The sequence below is a fragment of the Oncorhynchus kisutch genome, linkage group LG13 (assembly GCF_002021735.2).
Source record: "Oncorhynchus kisutch isolate 150728-3 linkage group LG13, Okis_V2, whole genome shotgun sequence".
Classification (NCBI taxonomy): Eukaryota; Metazoa; Chordata; class Actinopteri; order Salmoniformes; family Salmonidae; genus Oncorhynchus; species Oncorhynchus kisutch.
Window position 1 is genome coordinate 7,484,399 of NC_034186.2, and position 25,650 is coordinate 7,510,048.

Genomic DNA, 25,650 nt, shown 5'->3' on the forward strand with positions numbered 1-25,650 from the left:
AAAATATACATTTGATTTATTTTGTGGGACACATCAACATTCTGCACCCTATAGTCAACCATACATAGCCTACCTCTCGACCAAAAAGATTCCAATCCAGAGAAAATCATTGACTTTTTGGTCTCAGAAGATTCTACTATACTCTTGAAGATTCTACTGTACTCTTGAAGATTCTACTGCACTCTTGAGAACATTTTACTGTACTCTTGAGAAGATTCTACTATACTCTTGAAGATTCTACTATACTCTTGAGAAGATTCTACTGTACTGTTGAGGATTCTACTGTACTCTTGAGAAGATTCTACTGTACTGTTGAGGATTCTACTGTACTGTTGAGAAGATTCTACTGTACTGTTGAGGATTCTACTGTACTTTTGAGAAGATTCTACTGTACTGTTGAGGATTCTACTGTACTTTTGAGAAGATTCTACTGTATTCTTGTAGGTGCACTACTTCTATGACATGATGGGGTTGGTGGTTTGAGGCCGGAAACGGACCAGTGAACCCAGACCAGACCCCCCCCCCCCCCCTCCTCCCCTCCCCCCCATCCAGGCCAAGGCCAGCCAGACTGAGGAGTCCATGGCTGCTTGGTAGGTACATTGTTGAGGACAGAGTAATTGCCCATCAAAGGGATTGGTTAACAGGGTGGCACACGCCATCTCTTAACATTTGACATTACAAAGGACAGCTGCACCCTCTGTGGAGTACAAGGGCTTCTGGTTACTTTAATCGTGGCCCGTGTTACAGTTTCACACAGTGGTTAAAAGCCCGAAGGGCCACCGACTGGGAAATATATAGGAATCTATTCTAAAAAGTAAACAAACAAAACTGTTATCCATTTATCATCGTTATGAACATGGAGCTTAATTTAGCCCACCAAACAGAGATTTAACCTGCTGCGTTCCAATACCCTAATGCTGAACTTTTTTATCAATTGAGCCAGAGGAATCTTTGCCCTGTGTACCACATTAGTGGGTGTGTTTTATCAAAATAAAAAATAAACACATTTGATAAAATTCACCTAAAAAAATAATTTAAAAAACATTGGCTAAAATTCAACTAGATAACTTTTGGGGGGATAAACATGAACCTAGATAAATAAAAAAACGTGTTGATAAAATTCACCATGAGTGCAATGTGTTGACATTGTAATGAAACGACTGCAAGCACAATGTATTTGTCATTTTATCAAATACAGGCCCCTCACCACACTATAGACGGGACCACTAAAGAATACGTGGGATTGAAAATTCACAAAGAGAAAAAGTAGTGTATCTGACTGGCGTGGGAGGGTTTATCAGTCATGCTACTATATATGGGCAAATTAATGAGAAACCTACTTCGAAGAGATCACTGCATAGTGTATGTATACTCGGGCAAAATCACAGAGAAACATTTATTTCAGTCAAAGTATCTAGGGCGGGGCACCAAGCGCTCAAATTTCAAATGGTTATTCAACAGATGGGTAGGCTAATGTTTTCACACCCACACTGGGGGTGTTGTGTGACAATCCGTTAGGCTACATTCAAAACGATTTCACGGCTGTTCTTTTTCCACCAAAAAAGTCATTATCTTCTACAGAACATTCAAAACACAAACATCCAGTCGACATTTTTAGATTAACTTTACTTAAATTGTTATATTTCAGTAAATAACTAGTTTAAAGAAGAACACAGGGCCGTCTCCAAACGGAAAGAAGCAGCTGTGATTTATTACAAAAAAACATCTCGCAACAACTCTATTCCGCAACTTTGTGGCGTTGAGTTTGAACTATTTCAACATTTACGTCATTGTTACACCCGCCATCAATAGTTTGTAAATTGAGAGATATTTGTTTAGTAATCCTGAAACGGTGCAACCCCTCGAGCGCCGGAGGTCATGCATAATTCATGAGCGACTGCTGACACAGGCGTCGTAGGAAAGTTGAGTTTACAAACTTTGGGACAGGAGCAACAAGATCTACCGAACTGGCCGGAGCAAAGGGAAAGTAGCTACATTTAAAATTACTTTTCTCATGTAGGGACACATTTAGTTGTTCTCTATCTTACTCTAATATAATAGTTTTATTGCGAGTTTGACGGCAGAAAGGTGAACTATTTTTGTCCACACAGAGGGTTTATAAAAGTTTGCCTGAGAGTAGCCTAGGCCTACTTCAGAAGGCTCAACGTTTGATATTTGTATAAAGCCTCAACTTTAAATCGTTTTTATATTTTCTGTATTGCTCTAACTTTTACACTAAGACAAAATGAGCAACCCACTTCAGCCAATGCCAGGACAACAAGTTATCCATGTCGCGCAGGACTCGGATACGGATCTCGAGGCGCTTTTTAATTCGGTTATGAACCCGAAACCCAGTTCATGGAGGAAAAAAATGTTACCCGACTCTTTTTTCAAGGAGCCAGATTCTGGATCTCACTCCCGACAGTCGAGCACTGATTCGGGCAGTCACCCGCCCAGGCTCACCGTACAACACGTACGGTCACATTCCTCGCCCGCAACTTTACAGATTGGATTGGGAGCCAACCCAACTCCAAGCCCGGTACATCACTCGCACATCCGCCACCAGTCTTTCGATGTTGCCGAAGAGTTGCCGCTGCCCCCTGGATGGGAGATGGCCTACACGTCCAACGGACAGAAGTACTTTCTCAAGTAAGTTGTTGTTGTTGTTTATTCCACAGAAAACACACACGATAAAGTCCCCAGTCCTTTCAATAAAACACAACTCCATAATCCTTAAAGCACCACAGATCTGAAGTTCAGTCGGTGTAAAACTCACTTCAGATGACATTGGTTCATCTGAAATGATAGATGCAAAAGCTTCAGATCACTGTGCTGAACGATTGGCCTCTTTGAACACCTATGTGGCAAATTTGACAGAATACACTATTTTTGTCTTTGTTTGGCTCTGTCAGCTTAAACCTTATAATTGCCATCCCCTTATTCACACAGGTCTAACCTAATATATAACGGCCTGTAGCTAGCATCAAGTCATTTATGTGAGTTGTACCTGTCTGTGCTTGCAGTGGCCCCCTAGTGCTCTGTGTCAAACTTTTCACGCAGGCCCCAATGCTTTTGTTTTAGATTCATCTTATTTCCAAAATTATTCTATGTTTTGTGCTAGGCCATATAATAACATGAAAACCTCTTAATACACTCAATGGAAAGTTTTGCCATTTCAGTAAGGGACGTATCTCCATGGGCAACGTGATAACAGACCACCTCTAGTCTAGTGTGTTTTGCAACAGCAGTGAAGATGTCTTTGGTTTCGTTCTCTGAGCCCCAGCCGGTTAAACCACAATGGCTGTTATCTTCTGTGTCTTATCCTCACCCATGCACAGGGACAAGACACAATAACAGCAGATAGATGTCTTTCACACTGAGGTGTCACGCTGACCTTTAATCTCTCACCTCCGCACATGCCCACGGTGTACTGAAGTGTGTGTGTGTGTGACTGAAAATATCAGTGTTTAAATCAATGAAGAGGCTCTGTTCTGTCACCTGTTTTAAACACACACACCTACCTGTGATCACCTTGATAAGAAAGTGATTACCTTATCAGTGCTGCTGGCTCGTATCTCCCGATCTCTCCTGATGGAGACACCCGTCAGTCTCAATGCTAATGAGTGTTGCGACTCTTCACTCTGTGAAGAACTAGACGAACAGGCAGACCCATTCTTCCCTGGCCCAGGGGTCACCATGGCTACCTGACCCAAGGCAGAAGTGTGTGTGTGTGTGGTAGGGGTCACCATGGCTACCTGACCCAAGGCAGAAGTGTGTGTGGTAGGGGTCACCATGGCTACCTGACCCAAGGCAGAAGTGTGTGTGGTAGGGGTCACCATGGCTACCTGACCCAAGGCAGAAGTGTGTGTGTGTGTGGTAGGGGTCACCATGGCTACCTGACCCAAGGCAGAAGTGTGTGTGGTAGGGGTCACCATGGCTACCTGACCCAAGGCAGAAGTGTGTGTGTGTGTGTGTGTGTGTGTGGTAGGGGTCACCATGGCTACCTGACCCAAGGCAGAAGTGTGTGTGTGTGGTAGGGGTCACCATGGCTACCTGACCCAAGGCAGAAGTGCGTGTGTGTGGTAGGGGTCACCATGGCTACCTGACCCAAGGCAGAAGTGTGTGTGTGTGTGGTAGGGGTCACCATGGCTACCTGACCCAAGGCAGAAGTGTGTGTGTGTGTGTGTGTGTGGTAGGGGTCACCATGGCTACCTGACCCAAGGCAGAAGTGTGTGTGTGGTAGGGGTCACCATGGCTACCTGACCCAAGGCAGAAGTGTGTGTGTGGTAGGGGTCACCATGGCTACCTGACCCAAGGCAGAAGTGTGTGTGTGTGTGTGGTAGGGGTCACCATGGCTACCTGACCCAAGGCAGAAGTGTGTGTGTGTGTGTGTGGTAGGGGTCACCATGGCTGACCCAAGGCAGAAGTGTGTGTGTGTGTGTGTGTGTGTGTGTGGTAGGGGTCACCATGGCTGACCCAAGGCAGAAGTGTGTGTGTGTGTGTGTGTGTGTGTGTGGTAGGGGTCACCATGGCTACCTGACCCAAGGCAGAAGTGTGTGTGGTAGGGGTCACCGTGGCTACCTGACCCAAGGCAGAAGTGTGTGTGGTAGGGGTCACCATGGCTACCTGACCCAAGGCAGAAGTGTGTGTGGTAGGGGTCACCATGGCTACCTGACCCAAGGCAGAAGTGTGTGTGGTAGGGGTCAGCTCAGCAGGGTGTCCTCCAAAAGGATAGTTATTATAGAGGGTGTGAGAAAACACACCCTGGGTTTTACTCTCCGTTCAGCCTCAGGGGCAGCAGAGGGGGCCCCTGTGCTAAAACATACACATTCACTTCACACACCCTTTTTCACACACTGAGCCTCTGTTCCCAGATTACTCAACAGTACAGTATCAACAGCCCGGTGCCCATTGTCTCCAAAAGGAATCGGTATCCGTTTAAACATTAACTTAAAGGGATCCTTGGGGATTTTGGCAGTGTCCCCTTTATCTACTTCACCACCAGAGTCAGATGAACTAGTACAGGGTAGGCAACCCTGGTCCTGGGGTGCCGCAGACAATCACTGAACTGATCATCTCAGTTGGTCAGGCATGGTGCCTAGTTGGAACAAAAGCTTGCAGTACATGGGGCAGGGTTGCCTAACCTTGAACTAGTGGATACCATTTATGTCTGTGCTAAGTAGCTTTAGCATAATGACGAAGTCTATGGGTATCTACTAGCATGCTAAACACCAACTGACCAGGTTAAAACTGTGAATAACAATGCTGTCAGAGGGGGTGTTCCCCAGGAAACAGGCAGCCACTGGGCTGAAAAGTAAAGCAGAGAGCTCGGGGCTCCTGAGTGGCCACAGTGGTCTAAGGCACTGTATCTCAGTGCTAGAGGCGTCACTACACCCTGGTTCGATTCCAAGCTGTATCACAACTGGCCGTGATTGGGAGTCCCATAGGGTGGCGCGCAGTTGGCCCAGCGTCGTTTGGGTTTGGCCTGTATAGGCCGTCATTGTAAATAGGATTTTGTTCTTAACTGACTTGCCTAGTTAAATTTTAAAAAAGAGAGGTTTGGCCTGTTCTGGCTGGCTGGCTGCATCCTGACTGACCGTCAGGAGAACTACCACACAACAGAGGGAGCACTGATCAGGAGGTCTGGCTGTTCATTAGCTAGATAACTTCCCAGAGGAGAGATGGGTAGGGGAAAAATACAGCGAGGTGAGGGGGTTGGACAAGTGGGAGGAAGGAGGGTGAAAACAACAGGGAGAAAGAGAAGGGTGTGAAAAGAGAGGGGGGGGAGGCAGGGAAAGAGAGGGGGGGAGGCAGGGAAAGAGAGGGGGGGAGGCAGGGAAAGAGAGGGGAGGAGGCAGGGAAAGAGAGGGGGGGAGGCAGGGAAAGAGAGGGGGGGAGGCAGGGAAAGAGAGGGGAGGAGGCAGGGAAAGAGAGGGGAGGAGGCAGGGAAAGAGAGGGGGGGACGCAGGGAAAGAAGGAGCGGCTGAGGCTGTTTTTTTGGCAGCTGTAGAGAAGGGGAGGAGCTGCAGCGAGGTGTAGGAGAGGGAGGGAATGCCTGCAGTCTAACCCCAGGCTCCAGGAGGTGTCTCCTCTCTCTCGGTCTCAACCGGGGGTGTGAACATGCCTGCTCCTGCAGAGGTTTTCACAGTTGGCTCTGTCACCAGCAACAAAGCTGGGAGCCCCAGCCCCACCGCACCCTGCAATTAACCAGGCAGGAAAACAAAGTCTGCCTGGCTGGCCCGGGGCTGCTGGATCTGCAAGTTTCACTCTGAGCTCTTTGTTAAGGAGGCCACTGCCTCTCCATCTTCTCACCTGTCTGCCTTCTGAAGCTCTTTGAGGCATGAGTTTTTTGTTTTGTTTTTTGTGTGTTTTTTTTTTCAGAACTTTTTTTCAGAACCCCCCCCCCCCCCCCCCCCCAAAAAGGATGGGAGACAATGTGTGTAAATGTCAAATGAATAGGACCGAAGGTTTTAGAATCCTGCCATTTGGCTCTGCAGGAAATCCTGCATGATGACAGTAGCCCCCGGTCATAGGTCACACATCCTTACTGTCTTGTGCTTCTCTCACATCCACCCAGTAGTGTGTGTTTCCACAAGTCAATTATTTAATCTATTATCCTCCCCCCATTCCTCACCCACCCGCACACTTGTGAAAACAATGCATGTTGCGACAGCTGACACAATTGAATTTAGTACTTAGTGCAATTGACAAGTGAACAGAGCTAAATGAGAGGCACGGTCCAGTTTAATCCAGGATGTGGTAACTGTAAAACTAACACATTGTGTCACCTGCTCAACCTCTCCCACTTTTCCCATTTTCTCTCAATTGAAACGTGTCCAAACCCATCCCAATGCTCTCCCCTTTACTGCAACAGGAGCCCATTACTGTGGACTGAGACCCTTCATAGGCATCCACTCTACACCCCATCCACAGTGTTCCAGTCCCTAACCGTGCGTTCCCAAGCTGGTCTGAGGAAGAGTTGCCTCGCTGGCTTGATATAGCGGTGCCTCGGGTGGGTTTACAGTAGAGTAACTTACTGTAAAGTGACTGATAATGGTCTGTGTGACAGAATGATCGTGCCAGCGATAGAAGAAGTGATAGTGTAAATGATAGTGATAACAGAGAGCGGGAGATCAGCGTGGGTGGCTGTGTCCTCACTGGACTCTGGACTAGACGAGAGGTGATTTTTATTTTACCCTTATTTAACTAGGCAAGTCGGTTAAGAACAAATTCTTATTTTCAATGACGGCCTAGGAACCGTGGGTTATAACTGCCTTGTTCAGGGGCAGAATGACAGATTTGTACCTTGTCAGCTCGGTTACTAGTCCAACGCTCTAACCACTAGGCTACCCTGCCGCCCCCGATTGATGCTGAGAGACGAGCAGAAGTCATTCAGCGTTTAGCTGAACCAATCTCTGTCTCTCTCTCTGTTGGGGGTTGAGTTAGCACAGGGGTTTGGGGGTGAGACTGAAGAGCGGAAGTCATTCAGCGTTTAGCTGAACCAATCTCTGTCTCTCTCTCTGTTGGGGGTTGAGTTAGCACAGGAGTTGGGGGGTGGGACTGAGATTTGAACAGTCTGTCCTGGTACATTGAGGCAGAGGTGAAAGTCAAGACGGGGGAGGATGAAGTCTCACCTTCGGCCGGGGTTCAATCTGTTTTCCCTCCTCTTCACCGTGTTAAAGGCACTGGTACTACGCCAATGCTGCAGATGTCGGCTCAATCGGACATTCCACGGCTCGTATTGAATCCTGACTTTTATCTTGAGTTCTACTGCTTGGAGCCCTTTATGTACAAACATGGACCCCAGCATGGCTGCTGTCTAGTTTACGGCCATGGCTCTGAGCATCACTTAGTGCTTTCATCTGGTCTGCATACTCAAGGCTGTGTGTGTGTGTCTGCCTCAATCACAAGGCTGTCTCACTGCATACCAGAGTGTCTGCTCTTACTAGGGAATTCCTCAATCACAAGGCTGTCTCACTGCATACCAGAGTGTCTGCTCTTACTAGGGAATTCCTCAATCACAAGGCTGTCTCACTGCATACCAGAGTGTCTGCTCTTACTAGGGAATTCCTCAATCACAAGGCTGTCTCACTGCATACCAGAGTGTCTGCTCTTACTAGGGAATTCCTCAATCACAAGGCTGTCTCACTGCATACCAGAGTGTCTGCCCTTACTAGGGAATTCCTCAATCACAAGGCTGTCTCACTGCATACCATAGTGTCTGCTCTTACTAGGGAATTCCTCAATCACAAGGCTGTCTCACTGCATACCAGAGTGTCTGCTCTTACTAGGGAATTCCTCAATCACAAGGCTGTCTCACTGCATACCAGAGTGTCTGCTCTTACTAGGGAATTCCTCAATCACAAGGCTGTCTCACTGCATACCAGAGTGTCTGCTCTTACTAGGGAATTCCTCAATCACAAGGCTGTCTCACTGCATACCAGAGTGTCTGCTCTTACTAGGGAATTCCTCAATCACAAGGCTGTCTCACTGCATACCAGAGTGTCTGCTCTTACTAGGGAATTCCTCAATCACAAGGCTGTCTCACTGCATACCAGAGTGTTCTGCTCTTACTAGGGAATTCCTCAATCACAAGGCTGTCTCACTGCATACCAGAGTGTCTGCTCTTACTAGGGAATTCCTCAATCACAAGGCTGTCTCACTGCATACCAGAGTGTCTGCTCTTACTAGGGAATTCCTCAATCACAAGGCTGTCTCACTGCATACCAGAGTGTCTGCTCTTACTAGGGAATTCCTCAATCACAAGGCTGTCTCACTGCATACCAGAGTGTCTGCTCTTACTAGGGAATTCCTCAATCACAAGGCTGTCTCACTGCATACCAGAGTGTCTGCTCTTACTAGGGAATTCCTCAATCACAAGGCTGTCTCACTGCATACCAGAGTGTCTGCTCTTACTAGGGAATTCCTCAATCACAAGGCTGTCTCACAGCATACCAGAGTGTCTGCTCTTACTAGGGAATTCCTCAATCACAAGGCTGTCTCACTGCATACCAGAGTGTCTGCTCTTACTAGGGAATTCCTCAATCACAAGGCTGTCTCACTGCATACCAGAGTGTCTGCTCTTACTAGGGAATTCCTCAATCACAAGGCTGTCTCACTGCATACCAGAGTGTCTGCTCTTACTAGGGAATTCCTCAATCACAAGGCTGTCTCACTGCATACCAGAGTGTCTGCTCTTACTAGGGAATTCCTCAATCACAAGGCTGTCTCACTGCATACCAGAGTGTCTGCTCTTACTAGGGAATTCCTCAATCACAAGGCTGTCTCACTGCATACCAGAGTGTCTGCTCTTACTAGGGAATTCCTCAATGTTTTGGATATTTTTTTTTTTTTGTTCTTACAAAATAATTGGGAATAAGGGTAGTCTGTAATTAAGCCTGAGTTTGCCATTTAATGATGGGTGCAGTGTCTTCAAAGAGCTTCAAACAGAAGCACGTTAATCTGCCGTAAATCTGTTGTAAAATGGAATTCGGTGTAGCTGAAATTCATTGGTAGTGTTCCTATGTTAATGCATAACCAATATCAGCCATGTTGTGATTGGTTTGACCAATCGGCAACGAGAGAGTATGTAGCCTGTAGTGTTCTGCCTTCTTAAAGGTGTGTTCTGCGATTTCCTGGTTGCCAAAATTCTAGTCGGTCGCCTAATTTCAGTTTGTGACAAAACAAGCAAGTGTATTGTAGGGAATAATTGTACCATCTAAACCGCTGTGAAATATATTTTCCACAACTGAAACTGGTGTACAAAACCCAAAGTAAAAGATGTCAAAACTAAACATAATGACAGGAAGCATAGAAATAGCATATGTAAGATATCTAGCGATTCTTAGACTTGCTTTCAATGAGTAAAAAAAAAATTGCAACCTGGCCAAGATAAAGCAAAGCAGTTCGACAGATATAACAACACAGAGTTACACATGGAATAAAACAAACATACAGTCAATAATACAGTATAAACAAGTCTATATACAATGTGAGCAAATGAGATGGGAAGGGAGTTAAAGGCAAAAAAGGCCATGGTGGCAAAGTAAATACAATATAGCAAGTATGTGACAGATCTATAACTCATATTTCTATTTTGGTCAGGTCTCCCAAGAAGTCTTATATTGCAGTTTTTAGGTTCCGGCTGAGAAGTTGTTGCCAGAAGTGTGTGTGTTTTTATACACACTATCATGTATGGACGGACCCACTGGGACAGACTCCGAGCCACTGCTTGGAGTAGACCAACCAGCTCATTTAAAGTTCTACTTAACTGTCCAGCTACCAGGTGCAAACCACTAAGATGGACGGTGATGTGATTTTGAAAGGTTTATTCAGTTCTTTTAATAGTTTACTATTAGTGGCTCAGTCTGAGAGAGCGAGACTGGGTGGGGTGTGTGGGGGGCAATTGCAAAGTGTAACTAAAGGCTGAACCTTGCCTGGGGGTGTAATGGTGGCTGGGTGGGGCTCTCCCAGGGCTGTCCTGGGAGGATGTTCAGGTAGGTCTACATGGGCAGGGTGAGGTCTGTTCTGCACCTGTAAGCTGGACTGACAGCTAAGCGGTAGGTGGATGGTGGTGGGGGTTCTACCAGGAAGGCAGGGTCGGGGAGTGGAAGTGGCTGTTGAGGTTAGAGGTCATCGGTATTGGTACTAGGTTAAAGATACCCAGTTTAGCACAATGTAATGATACCATGTGGAAGCTTTAGAAAATAAACAGATTCATGGAACCAGTGCCATTGCTGAGCAGCATCGCTGGTTCCTTAGTTTAGAGTTCTTCCTCATTTATGCAAACAATTCTGGGATATTAGAATCCTCTTGTCCTAAACGTTTATCTTCAACCTGGAATGGTATGAGTTTTTAGGGCCTGAAATTAGGACCAGACCAGCAGTCTGTTGGTAAAAAGGCTGGTTGGCTGATGTTAATTTGTTTTCACGAAGGGCACGGCTAGATCCTAAGAGCATGACCGAGTCGGAGCATACTCACAGATATTCTCCGAACACTGTCATCCATGTTGGCACAACATGTTCCATGACAATAACGTTCTAATTTGGATTCTTTGTTGTCATTGTTTTGGAATGTGTTGTGCTAGCCATTCTATGGCTTGGGACAGGGGCACTCCTTACCAATGGCAGAAGAGTGACATATTTTGGCAGTATTTATCACTATCAGGACCCAAACTGAGGCAGCCAGGTAGAGTTCAGTTGATTGTTGTGTCTTTGGTTTCCTGCACCCTGGTCCATCCCAGCCACCAGTGCCTTTTTGTTTGTCAGTAACCTTTAGTGTACTAACCTGGAGGTCAGTTTCACTGGGTCTCCATATGCTATGAGCCACCTAGCTGTGACATATTACATGTGCCAGGCACAGGCAGCCAATCGGCTGTCTCGTTGGCCACTGCTTGAACTGTTGTTTTGGAAAAATATAAGTCGCCCTCCTCCTTCCTCTTGCTCCTCCTTCCTCTTGCTCCTCCTTCCTCTTGCTCCTCCTCCCTCTTGCTCCTCCTTCCTCTTGCTCCTCCTTCCTCTTGCTCCTCCTCCCTCTTGCTCCTCCTCCCTCTTGCTCCTCCTCCCTTTTGCTCCCGTAGACTCGGCTGGAGGTAGAGGCCCAAAGCCAGGGGCCATGAGGCTCTCTCTACCTCCCTCCCTCTTTCGCTCTCTGCTGCCTCAGTCTGTTCTAGGCAAAAGGGAGGAGGGGGGGGGGGGGGAGAGGGGGAATGGTTAGGGAGTCGTACACACGCAGAGTGAGGGAATAGACATTCCAAAACAATAGCCTGTACTGCTGCAAAGTAACAGGCATGTCGACGTCTGCAACACAGATCGATCTGAAGCGGCTGTCGAACAGCCAGAACAGATGTTGGTTAAGCCTGGTAGCCAAGCAGCCAGTCAGTCAGTCAGCCAGCCAGTTAGCCAATCAATCAGCCAGGCGGTTAGCAGATAGCCGAGCAAACAGGCAGACATGCTGGATCCCTCTGCCTCGTCTTTCTAGTCTGGAGGCCAGCTCTGTATGTAGTCTGGAGGCCAGCTCTGTATGGTCCTGGCTGAGGCCTGGGCTCTGCGGACACGCTCGATCCACTTCCTGTCCCAATATGTAAGTTGGACGAGCATGAAGACCTGCTTGTTTGGCCGGCCGGGCGTTTGGGCCGCTCCCCTCTCCTGCTGATGGGGGTTATTCTTGGACAAGAAGGGCTTTGTGGCTCCAGAGAGCTGCACAGCACTTTGGCCTTGCGTGACTTACAGATATACATTGTATTGAACGCAATTAAAGTTGAAGGAAATGTCATGTGGGCTGAATTTAAAACCAGCGGAGTTTGTGTCCCCGGTTTGTTTCTGTCTCTGGCCCTGAATCTGAGCTGGTTAGGTTACTGAGCTGGAGCTCAGAGAAGAAACAGTCTCAGCTCAGGTATAGAGAGAGAAATCCTCCACAGGTCTCTCGGGTTTTAAAGGAACAGAAACTGCTTGGGTTTGAGTCGACACAATCTAACGCATACGGAGCCGACGGAGGTCAGTTTGTGTCACTCTCTTATGTACTTCTATGTGCATTTGTGCGGCAGACGTTTTGGGAACGCGACGCGAACGGACCACCGTCAGCTCCGTTTTGCTCAGACCGACCGCGTTGAACCCTTTTTTAGCAGGACAACAAAATGGCCGCTTTGCAACAGCCTAATAACGCAGAGCGGAGGAGAAGGCTGTAGTTTAGCTAGTCCTTCATATTGAGTCCTAACACAAAGAGGACACACAGACCAAGTGAACATATGTTTCCTGACTGCAGTTTAGCTGGAGGTTGGAAGTGTTATAGCCAAGAGCAAGGCGCTCAAGATGTTAGCTAAAAGTATTCATGAGAATATTGCTTGTTTTTATCAACCGGTTGTGATACTTTATATTAGAATGTGTGAGAACTACAGTGACAGGCGTTTGAGTGATTAAGTAAAGAAGTGAGACACAACAGAGGGGAAGAGTGAGACATTAGTAAGGAAGTGAGCCACAACAGAGAGGGGAAGAGTGAGACATTAGTAAGGAAGTGAGCCACAACGGAGAGGGGAAGACTGAGACATTAGTAAGGAAGTGAGCCACAACAGAGAGGGGAAGAGTGAGACATTAGTAAGGAAGTGAGTCACAACAGAGATGGAAAAAGAGTGAGACATTAGTAAGGCAGTGAGCCACAACGGAGAGGGGAAGAGTGAGACATTAGTAAGGCAGTGAGCCACAACGGAGAGGGGAAGAGTGAGACATTAGTAAGGAAGTGAGCCACAACGGAGAGGGGAAGACTGAGACATTAGTAAGGAAGTGAGTGCATGAATTACAGAGAGAAAGACAGGAATGTAGACTGCCAGCACAAAGCTGTGTGTGCGAATGTCGTATAATCTCACTGAGGTCGACAGACTTTTGTAGCTCCCTTCCTGTCTCCTCCACACAACAGCTGAGGACACAGCTCTCTCTCCTGTGCCCCCACCCGTCCCGTGCAGCTCTCAGCCCCCCCCCCAATCCATAGAAACAGCCCTGTTATTTATGGGCCAAGGGCCAGACACAGAGCCTGCCGGAACCTGCGTGTGAGAATGAGGGGCATGCTCCCTCCCCAGGACTTGTTTCCCCTTTCTTTACAGTCAGTCTGTCCTGCTAATTTCCCCTCTCTTGCTCTTCTCTCTTGCTCTTCTCTCTTGCTCTTTTCTCTTGCTCTTCTCTCTTGCTCTTCTCTCTTGCTCTTCTCTCTTGCTCTTCTCTCTTGCTCTTCTCTCTTGCTCTCCTCTCTTGCTCTTCTCTCTTGCTCTTCTCTCTTGCTCTTCTCTCTTGCTCTTCTCTCTTGCTCTTCTCTCTTGCTCTTCTCTCTTGCTCTTCTCTCTCGCTCTCTTGAGTTGTGGAGTTGACTTGATCAGATCTATCTTCTATGTCACAGAATGTATGTATATGTACTGAGATTCAGCTGTGATTTAGATTACTGCACTCTGAGAAATTAAAAACACGTGTGTTTGTTGGCAAACAAAAAATACTCCGATCTGAAATATATCATCTGATACTGAGAGAGTTGAGTTCTACAAAAGTGGTGTGTGACCTTAACCAGGACGCCTCTTAATGGAAGGCAGCTGTAACCCTTCATCAGAGATGTTCTGCTTCTTCTCCACACACACATCTCTCGCTCTCTCTCTTCCTCTTCCTCTCTCTTTCGCTCTCTCGCTCTCTTTCGATCTCTTGCTTTCTCGCTCTCTCTCGCTCTCTCTCTTGCTCTTTCCCCTTTCTCTCTCTCCTCTCTCTCGCTCTCTCTTGATCTTTCCCCTCTCTCTCTCTCGCTCTCTCTTGCTCTCTCTCGCTCTCTCTTGCTCTTTCCCCTCTCTCTCTCTCTCTCTCTCTCTCTCTCTCTCTCTCTCTCTCTCTCTCTCTCTCTCTTGCTCTTTTCTCTCTCTCTCTTGCTCTTTCTCTCTTGCTCTTTTCTCTCTCTCTCTTGCTCTTTTCTCTCTCTCTCTCTTGCCTCTTTTCTCTCTCTCTCTCTTGCTCTTTTCTCTCTCTCTCTCTTGCTCTTTTCTCTCTCTCTCTCTGCTCTTTCTCTCTCTCTCTCTCTTGCTCTTTTCCTCTCTCTCTCTCTTGCTCTTTCCTCTCTCTCTCTCTTGCTCTTTCCTCTCTCTCTCTCTTGCTCTTTCCTCTCTCTCTCTCTTGCTCTTTCCTCTCTCTCTCTCTTGCTCTTTCCTCTCTCTCTCTCTTGCTCTTTCCTCTCTCTCTCTCTCTGCTCTTTCCTCTCTCTCTCTCTCTTGCTCTTTCCTCTCTCTCTCTCTCTTGCTCTTTCCTCTCTCTCTCATGCTCTTTCCTCTCTCTCTCTCGCTCTTGCTCTTTCCTCTCTCTCTCTCGCTCTTGCTCTTTCCTCCTCTCTCGCTCTTGCTCTTTCCTCTCTCTCTCGCTCTTGCTCTTTCCCCTCTCTCTCTCTCGCTCTCTCTTGCTCTTTCCTCTCTCTCTCTCTCTTGCTCTTTCCCCTCTCTCTCTCTCTTGCTCTTTCCCCTCTCTCTCTCTCGCTCTCTCTCGCTCTCTTTCCATCCCAACATGTACACTCAAGTCCCCCCCGTCCAATAAGCAGTTGAAAGAAATGGCGCGTCCACAGGATATGAAGATGGTCATTGTTTGGAGAGGGAGAAGGGGTGGGGGGTACTGCCTGTAGGGGACTCATAAGGCTCTCTGGGCTCTGACAAAGTCAAAACAATAAACATGACTCACTCACTTCAAAGGTGCACGCACAGCCGAGGAACAAACGGATTGCCTTCTTTCCACTTGACTTCCTGTCTGACTGGGCCATTGAGCCAGAATGGCAGCCGCAGTACCTTACGAAATAGACAACCATGGTGGGATGGTGTGAGATTTGATAACTTGTTTGGTCTGTTTATAACTTGTTATAAACTGTTTATAGTGCGCCAACGATTCACATTGTGCACTCTGCGCCTGTCTTCTGTTGCAAGCTAGAGAGAGGAAATAACTCCAGCGTGTGAGGAGCCAGAGAAAAGCTAGTGGTTTTGAAGGAGACTTGACAGCTCTGAGGTGATGACGGAGGGAATAGACTAAATCAGCCTAATTATCCACAAACGATCTGCATTCCTCAGGAGTTCAAAATGGCTGACTAGAACATTGACACTTATAACAACCTGATATAGCTCAGTGTTTGTTTGTTAAAAAAAAATGTCTACCTCTCTTGAGGATTTTTTAAAAGGATAGTGATGCACGGTCTCTCACTAAAGAAACACATGTTCTGTCACTGACTGCAGTCTGTCCATGAGGGAGTGTCTGTATCTGGGTGGAGCCTGGACAAATAAATGGGCAAACGCACTCACTCACTCACTCACTCACTCTAGTCTCCCAGGACCACCTCCTCCCCCCCTCTCAAGCCTACCTCTCCTTTTCGTTCTCTCCCCCTGTCTCCCTCCGCGCAGCCTATTCATGGCCCCAGGAATGTGAACAGTAGTTATGTGTGTATTGTTCCCCCAGGCTTTAGCAGCCCTCTGTACTGAGCCTCTATTCTATACCACTGCTATTCCATCCACCAGGCCCAGGCGACTACACTGCTACTGCTTGCCACAGCGTCGTGCTAGGGGTGTGCGGAGGGGATGGGGAGTTTGTATTGGCACGAGGGGGGTCACGCTAATTCACTGGGGTGTGATGCATTGCTCAATCATTGGTCCACTTGATGGGGGGGCCAAGCAAAGCATGAGTTTAATGCCTTTTGTCCCCCAGGAACGCCTTGATGGAATCGCGGAGAAACAGCAGCTTCTGGAGAGGAATTTGCTGCGTATCTGATCTGAAGTCAAGCAGAATGAATGCCGCCACATTCCACTCTGTGACAGGTTGGAGTTGTGAATGGCGCTGGTCACTCACTCGGGGGGGGGGGGGGTGAGGGCCACCACCGCCACGTCCCCAGAGAGCGAGGGATAGAGAGGGCAGGCTAATGGAATCTCACCCACATATCTCTTTACCCATCTGAAATGAGGCCAGCTGATGACGACAGGGGGCCAGCCAGCTTTGGGGATTTTCACACCACATCATATTTCATATATCAGAACCAAGGCTGTCTGATAAAACTGTCTAGCAGCATTAGTATGTTAGGGTTGGGCTGTATCCAGATGTTCCTACCGTCCTTCTCTCATTGGGGCGGCAGGCAGCCTAGTGGTTTGAGCATTGGACTAGTAACCGAAAGGTTGCAAGATCGAATCCCCGAGCTGACAAGGTACAAATCTGTCATTCTGCACCTGAACAAGGCAGTTAACCCACTGTTCCTAGGCCGTCATTGAAAATAAGAATTTGTTCTCATCTGACTTACCTAGTTAAATAATCAAAACAAATCCTGGGATTTATGGTATTGCAAGGATAAGTCCATTGTGTCTATTACCAGAATGCTAACAAAATGAGCACAAGCAATAGTGAATTTCCACGGAGGCTGCTAGCTACATATGCTAACGAGCACACACGAAAATGAAGGAATTGCAAAGACAGTTATATAGGTAGGAGCTACCGACTGCCATGTCATTTTTGTTGAGTTTGGACATTTTTAAAAGCGAATGTGAACGATAGACATTTATGCAAATGAACAAAGTTTTGACGCACGCTTGTCTGAAGGAAGAACAGTAGTGGGTCTGGAGCAGCATGTATACACGCTGTGTCTGTGTGGAGTCTGGAGTCTCTAGGGCAACGGGCCTGCTCTGCTCGGAGAAGAGGGGGGAGGAGCAGTGTTCTGCCTTTTTTCCTGCATTAAATAAATATAAAACGTATAAGAAATCTCTTGCTGTGTTTTGTAAACTCAGATCTAAAATGCTTCTTATTGTAATTTCTGCTCGGTATCCCGTCGCAAGACACACTGGTTGATGCTTATTTATAAAACTCTCTTAGGCCTCACTCCCCCTATCTGAGATACCTACTGCAGCCCTCATCTTCCACATACAACACCCTTTTGGACAGTCGCATTCTGTTAAAGGTCCCCAAAGAACACACATCCCTGGGTCACTCGTCTTTTCAGTTCGCTGCAGTTAGCGACTGGAACGAGCTGCAACAAACACTCAAACCGAACAGTTTTTTCTCAATCTCTTAATTCAAATACTCAATCAATCTTACTGACAGTTGTGGCTGCTTTGTGTGATGTATTGTTGTCTCTACCTTCTTGCCCTTTGTGCTGTTGTCTGTACCCAATAATGTACCCAGTTTTGTACTGCTATCATGTTGTGTTGCTGCCATGCTGTGTTGCTGCCATGCTATGTTGTTGTCTTAGGTTTCTCTTTGTGTTGTGTTTTTGTCCTAAATATATATTTTTTTAAAGATCCCAGCCCCTGTCCCCGCAGGAGGCTTTTTGCCTTTTGGTAGGCCGTCATGGTAAATAAGTATTTGTTCTTAGCTGACTTGTCTAGTTAAATAAAGGTGTCAAAAAAAATCGGACAAATTTCAGTTGCTCTGCTGTCAGTGTCCTTCACCCATAATGACAGAGTGATGCGTACCTTCATTACCAGCCTTGGCTGCTACCTGCCTGGGTGTGAAGTAAGAACGGCTATGTCTACATAGCAGCCAGCCTGCAGGTTAGGCCCTACTTCCTTCCTACCACACTGGATCATATACCCTGATTACACCCAGACCCCAGACAATAACCACGCTACTCTTCTTTCCTCGGTTCTTTCCTCCTCTCCTTCTTACAACCACTACTTCTGCTTTTACAACTTATCCTCTCCTCTCTGTCCCTTTTTTGTTCTCCTGTCTGTTCCTCGGGTTCTTCTCTCTCCTCAAGGCCAGGGGGGTTTGGGAAATGGCAACAATGGCTTTCTCTCTCGATCACCAGCTGAGGCGTTTACATATTCTTAAAATGTCCTTGCATTACTTCTCCTGCCAACACAACCTTTTTTACCCATCATCCACCTCTGTTATTCTCCAGCTGGTTCTTCCCGTGGTGCAGTTAGCCCGCTCACAGTCGCATGATCGCGGTGGCTCAGTGCAGTGGGAGAGGGAGAGGTTTGACAGCGTCCTAATTCTTTACTGATATTCTAATTCTAATTCGTTCCATAAGTGGCTGAAAGCAGGCTGTTGTGGGGAGAGAGAGGGAAAAGGGGAGAGAGAGGGACAAGGGGAGAGAACAGATTTGTTTTTCATTCTTTTTGCGGAAGTCAAAGATGGGCCATGCACAGGACACTCTGTTCCACAAGATAAACCTAATTTGAAAAGGGATGAAAGAGTTGGGTGAAACTCTATGGACCCCCCCCCCCCCCCCCCACACACACACACACACACACACGCACACGCACACGCGTACACACTGACATACTCCCCTCCTTCTGCATGCCAAGTATTCCTCCTGAAAGCGCCTGTAGAGGGAGATGGATAGACAGACTAGTATGGTGGAGCCATAGTTCATTCTCATGTCTGCTGTAGGATTAATAACAATGTCTGCTTTGTTCAGGAGGGCATTAGACTTATCTGTCCACTGATTTGATTTGGCCTGAGGGGTGCTACTGCCAGTCACTGGACAGACAGGCAGTGAGGGGTGCTACTGCCTGTCACTGGACAGACAGCCAGTGTGAGGGGTGCTACTACCTGTCACTGGACAGACAGGCAGTGTGAGGGGTGCTACTGCCAGTCTGTTGTCGAGGGCAGTGTGAGGGGTGCTACTGCCAGTCTGTTGTCGAGGGCAGTGTGAGGGGTGCTACTGCCAGTCTGTTGTCGAGGGCAGTGTGAGGGGTGCTACTGCCAGTCTGTTGTCGAGGGCAGTGTGAGGGGTGCTACTGCCAGTCTGTTGTAGGGGCAGTGTGAAGGGTGCTACTGCCAGTCTGTTGTCGGGGCAGTGTGAGGGGTGCTACTGCCAGTCTGTTGTCGGGGCAGTGTGAGGGGTGCTATTGCCAGTCTGTTGTCGAGGGCAGTGTGAGGGGTGCTACTGCCAGTCTGTTGTCGAGGGCAGTGTGAGGGGTGCTACTGCCAGTCTGTTGTAGGGGCAGTGTGAGGGGTGCTACTGCCAGTCTGTTGTCGAGGGCAGTGTGAGGGGTGCTACTGCCAGTCTGTTGTCGAGGGCAGTGTGAGGGGTGCTACTGCCAGTCTGTTGTCGAGGGCAGTGTGAGGGGTGCTACTGCCAGTCTGTTGTAGGGGCAGTGTGAGGGGTGCTACTGCCAGTCTGTTGTCGAGGGCAGTGTGAGGGGTGCTACTGCCAGTCTGTTGTCGAGGGCAGTGTGAGGGGTGCTACTGCCAGTCTGTTGTCGAGGGCAGTGTGAGGGGTGCTACTGCCAGTCTGTTGTCGAGGGCAGTGTGAGGGGTGCTACTGCCAGTCTGTTGTAGGGGCAGTGTGAGGGGTGCTACTGCCAGTCTGTTGTAGGGGCAGTGTGTTGTAGGGGCAGTGTGAGGGGTGCTACTGCCAGTCTGTTGTCGGGGCAGTGTGAGGGGTGCTACTGCCAGTCTGTTGTAGGGGCAGTGTGTTGTAGGGGCAGTGTGAGGGGTGCTACTGCCAGTCTGTTGTAGGGGCAGTGTGAGGGGTGCTACTGCCAGTCTGTTGTCGAGGGCAGTGTGAGGGGTGCTACTGCCAGTCTGTTGTCAGGGCAGTGTGAGGGGTGCTACTGCCAGTCTGTTGTCGAGGGCAGTGTGAGCGGTGCTACTGCCAGTCTGTTGTAGGGGCAGTGTGAGGGGTGCTACTGCCAGTCTGTTGTCAGGGCAGTGTGAGGGGTGCTACTGCCAGTCTGTTGTCGAGGGGAGTGTGAGGGGTGCTACTGCCAGTCTGTTGTCGAGGGCAGTGCCAGCCGTTTCCCTGCCTGCCACCGAGCCAGCCGTTTCCCTGCCTGCCACCGAGCCAGCCGTCTCCATCTACAGCCATTCTCTCCCACTCAAGCCCCTAATAGCCCCCGTTCTTCTCTCTCTCACTTTCTGAGTGGTTTCCATGCGAGTGCTTTTCCAGACTGTCCTGTCTGTCTGGGTCTCTCACCATCTCTGTCTTTCGTTCACCCCCTAGCCCTCCAGACCTGGAATTGCACCTAGCTGCCAGGGAAACTTCAATCACTGATGTCACGGGGCTGCCACGTCCATTAGTAGTGTGCCCACACATACTTCAGTTAAGTCAGTCCAGTCAGTGTAATACTTTTAACAGAAGTTACCCGAACAGTTTGAGACCTGAGACTGTTTGAGACCTCACTCTCTCTCACACCAGTTACCCAGAGGACTATGTTTTATGTTCATGTTGGAGTGTTAATGCTACGTTGTCACAGTAACGTGGAAAATGTGGAGCTGCCTCCTTTCTCAGTGAGGGGTGGGTGGGGGGGGTGGGTGGTATGCCCCCGGTTATTTATTTTTAACGACTGTGAGAAGATCACTTCTGGTGACTTAAAAAAAAATATATAATAATAATTTAAAGGACATTCTACTCCAAAAAGCACTAAAATGAAATTATGTTCTGTTTTAAACTCACCGGACAGTAAAATTTTTTTAAATATTTGATCTCAATGACACCAGCCAATTCTATATTAACCACCCTAGAAATGATGATAACGTAAAGTTGCTGTGTTTTTAGCTAGAAATGATTACATCTATCAATAGGGTCAGGTGATATTACCATAGTGTCATCTATATAGGATGATTGACAGCCATCGTCAATAGTGACGGCCATCGTTTGATGTGACAGATGATACCCAACCTATTTCAACTTGACTGGCCTCGTGCAGTTCTGAGTCGGGCAGTCCACAGCAGGGTATTGCATAGGTGACATTCCTAGTAAATTGCCTATATTCCTATTTGCTATAGCTTATTTCAATAAATATGTTTATATTTACAGAATGTAAGGGAACAATGTAGACATGGCCAAGTTTCACCTTAAACTAGAAAACGTCTTTTTTTATTTTTATTCTCTCTAATAACGGATGATTTCTTCCAGTCAATGAAGCCTAGAACTCTGTTAGATATGTTAGATTTGCTCAGAAAGCTGTTGTTTTTGAATAACCTACAAATATGGTAGGCCTAAGGTAACAATGTGAGAGTTGGAATAAACAGCCCATCGCAAGATAGACATATCAAATGAGAAATTTGAAGAAACCTTACAGTTGAGCAAAGCATTATATGACAGTAATTATGCATTCATGTTGCTAGGCTGAGAAACAACAACAAAAAGCTTAATCCTACTAATTGAAATATCATAAAAGCATTAAGACAAAATAAAGTTATGAAAATAGTGTTTAATGTCCTAAAGTTGCTGGTTTTAAATGGGCACCATTATGTAAATCAGGAGTTTATGCTATTCTCCATCACAACTTTTATTTTGAATTACAAAATATATTTCAGGCCACAAGCAGTACAATTGAGCAAACAATCCCAAGATGAAAAAAATGTAATGAGAAGTCTAAAGAGAACTGGCTACAGCTGAGGAAACGAGGGGTGGCAGGTAGCCTAGCGGTTAGAGCAGGTAGCCTAGCGGTTAGAGCAGGTAGCCTAGCGGTTAGAGCAGGTAGCCTAGCGGTTAGAGCAGGTAGCCTAGCGGTTAGAGCAGGTAGCCTAGCGGTTAGAGCAGGTAGCCTAGCGGTTAGAGCAGGTAGCCTAGCGGTTAGAGCAGGTAGCCTAGCGGTTAGAGCAGGTAGCCTAGCGGTTAGAGCAGGTAGCCTAGCGGTTAGAGCAGGTAGCCTAGCGGTTAGAGCAGGTAGCCTAGCGGTTAGAGCAGGTAGCCTAGCGGTAAGAGTAGGTAGCCTAGCGGTAAGAGCACTGACTGACTTGCCTAGTTAAATAAAGTAAAAATATATATATATATTTCTATATTATTCTAGCGTTGTGCAACCTACCTTCTACACATGGTCGCCTAGTCCTAATAAGAGAGGAGGATGAGGCAAAAATACTAATTTTAGTTTATAGTTATCCAGTTGTGAGGACAGCAGAGTTGCTCTCTGCAGCTCATGATGATTTTACAACCCCCATCACAAGACAGTCAGTGAGGCTTGTTGACTGTGTCACTCGCTCCATTTGCGCATTCCGGGCACCATAGACATGCCCACACAGGTCTTCAGCACACACAGACATGCCCACACAGGTCTTCAGCACACACAGACAGACATGCCCACACAGGTCTTCCTTTCCACAGAGTGGAATAGGCTACTAGAAAGGATTTGGCTCCACTAAATATATTTTGTAAATCTCGTGATTTATCTCGTTCCTCCCGTTGCATGCGTGTGTCATTTTCAACTTTTTATTTTTGTTTGGGTGGTGTGGAGTTGGGGGGGTGGGGGTACCATTTTGTATATCACAATGTTTCAAGAGTACATAATCACGATGGGAAAGGTTGACGTCACGCTACCCTAGTTGGCTACACTTCCAGGATTACTTTGGCTGAGAAATCACTAAAGCTAACTAGCAATCTGAGGAAGGTACAGAACTTGTCACTCAGATCTTTAAAGTGCGTCGCGGCAGAAACGCAACATTAGTTTTTGCAGTGGCGGTGCGCCACTACTAACTGAGTACAGGAGAAAGACTGACTGCTCTCTCTCTCTCTCTCTAAAATCAACCACTCACAGCCCTCTGTAGTACTCCTTTAGCCAAACAACACCTGCTTAGTTCATTGATGTAGAAACAAAAACTCACAACCTAAAATAGTCCGTGTCAATATTCCATTGGTAAGTAAAACTGCTATCTGTTCTCCTACGCCTGAATCTCTCACACACACACACACACACACACACACACACATAGAGAGGTCATTGTACAGCCCAGGGCTACTTCTGAGTGTGGTAATCTTGATATTCATGAGTTCTCTCCTCCAATGAAGTGGTTCCTTGAGGGAGTGTGTGCGTGCTATAGGCGTAAGGAAAAAAGCGAGCGAGAGAGAGAGACTCTCTTAACATCCAGTATCTGTCTTCCATTACAGTCGGTCTGTTGTTGGACTCCAGAGTGGGTTCTGGGGTGGGCCAGTATTACTGGTTTATCATACTGGGCTGGGTGCCAGGCCTGGCACATTAAGGACTAATGAAGAAGAACAGCCTGAATGATGTTTCTCTCTTACTGCTCGTACAGGACGTCTCATGATCACATCAACCACAGCCAGGGAACTTTTTGTTGTGATTAGTTAAGGAGTGAGGGAGGGAGAGCGAGTGAGCAGAAGGGTTGATGTGGCGGTTTTGGGATGTGGCGGTTTTGGGATGTGGCGGTTTTGGGATGTGGCGGTTTTGGGATATGGCGGGTTTGGAATGTGGCGGTTTGGGATGGGGCGGTTTGGGATGGGGCGGTTTGGGATGGGGCGGTTTGGGATGTGGCGGGTTTGGAATGTGGCGGTTTGGGATGTGGCGGTTTGGGATGTGACGGTTTGGGATGTGACGGTTTGGGATGTGGCGGTTTTGGGATGTGGCGGTTTTGGGATATGGCGGTTTTGGGATATGGCGGGTTTGGAATGTGGCGGTTTGGGATGTGGCGGTTTGGGATGGGGCGGTTTGGGATGTGGCGGGTTTGGGATGTGGCGGTTTTGGGATGTGGCGGGTTAGGGATGTGGCGGGTTTGGGATGTGGCGGGTTTGGGATGTGGCGGGTTTGGGATGGGGTGGTTTTGGGATGGGGCGGTTTGGGATGGGGCGGGTTTGGGATGGGGCGGTTTGGGATGGGGCGGTTTGGGATGGGGCGGTTTTGGGATGGGGCGGTTTGGGATGGGGCGGTTTGGGATGGGGCGGTTTGGGATGGGGCGGGTTTGGGATGTGGCGGTTTGGGATGGGGCGGTTTGGGATGGGGCGGGTTTGGGATGTGGCGGTTTGGGATGGGGCGGTTTGGGATGGGGCGGTTTGGGATGTGGCGGGTTTGGGATGTGGCGGGTTTGGGATGTGGGATGTCCTACTGCTTATGTATTATATTTGTTTTGAGGATTTTTTTTATTTTAGCACATTTTTACCAAGACAACATTTTATTTTATTATTATTTATAGATGATGAGCATGTATGACATATTGGAGCTGTGGAGAAAGTCCCTGAATCAGGAGAGGTCTTGACAATTGCCCTTCTGAAGGCCTCTCTCTCATCATGTCCATGGTGGTGGTAGCACCAGAAGAACTAAACATGTCTAGATGTCTCCTGCCCTAGTGGGAAAACAAACCACTGTAATTCATATCATCAGGTTTCAAAGACAGTTTGCCTTTTCTGAGGACAATGGATGCATCTGATTTGTCATCCAGCGAAGTCTCTCCTCTCTCTGTCTCTCTCTGTCTCTCTCTGTCTCTCTCTCTCTGTCTCTCTCTCTGTCTCTCTCTCTGTCTCTCTCTCTGTCTCTCTCTCTGTCTCTCTCTCTGTCTCTCTCTCTGTCTCTCTCTGTGTTAGAGCCCTGACTCAACAGCCTTGAAATCACCACCATGCTCTGTCAGGTATGTTCATTGTCTCTGGTAAAGTTAGGAGGCCCTAAAGGCACCCGAGTGACTTCTCCCCCTAAATGGGGAGTGTGTGTTGTGCCCATGCACCCCCAACCCTAGCCAATCAGCTACAGGTCTATAGTTAGACAGCCCATTAACAGCTGCCCCCTCTCTCCTTCCCCCTCCTCTCCTCTCCCAAACCACCAGTTGTCCCCACTAGTAGCAAGAGGAGTCACCCATAGTGCTTTGCAACAGCTGAGGGGGAGCTGGATCAACTTTCCACTCGACCAATGATATTTATGTCCGTTAGCTATATACTCTCCTGCTGGCAGAGCTGCTGTGGCAGGCAGGCCTTACGAATGGGAAGGCCTGTTATTAGCAAGTCACATTCCACTTCCTCCCTCCCTTTCCTAGCCCCTCCCCACCTCTTGTGTTCTAATTGAATAGAAGAATTGAATTGAATAGTTCTGAATCTAATTGAATTGAATAGTTCTGATTCCAACGTTTTCCAGCTGCTGCCCAATGCAACGTCCCACAACAAACTCAGAGAACTCTGAATCAGAGCCCTATTGACATTTGTCATGTTTGAGCTCGTTGGGATTCAAGAAATCCTCCAACTCAAAGGAAGGGAATTCTAGGATTTCCTATTTAGTTAGTCTGTCTTAAAGACCATGTTTAGCAGTCGACTGAGACAGAGAGACTACTAGATCTGCTCCCACAGAGGCCTATTCCCCTACAGTCAGTGTGGCGGTTTCCATTGTGTGCATGGAGGGGGCATTCCCCTTGTAACCAGAGCTCTGGAGCCTGGCCTGAATGGGGAAACTCGATCTGCTCCTTCATGCCGGCCTCTCATTTAAGATTACTGGGAGGGACCGGCGATGGA

At 47.7% G+C, this 25,650-nt stretch overlaps 1 protein-coding gene across 1 annotated transcript in view; it reads left to right on the forward strand.

Moving 5' to 3' along the window:
• The first annotated feature begins 1,667 nt into the window (after positions 1–1,667).
• The window catches only part of wwtr1 (WW domain containing transcription regulator 1), a 75,922-nt gene continuing 51,939 nt past the window's right edge, over positions 1,668–25,650 (forward strand). The window contains exon 1 of the mRNA XM_031838025.1: positions 1,668–2,649. Coding sequence (XP_031693885.1) covers positions 2,246–2,649 — 404 coding nt within the window. The 5' untranslated portion in view covers positions 1,668–2,245. The remainder of the gene's footprint in view (positions 2,650–25,650) is intronic.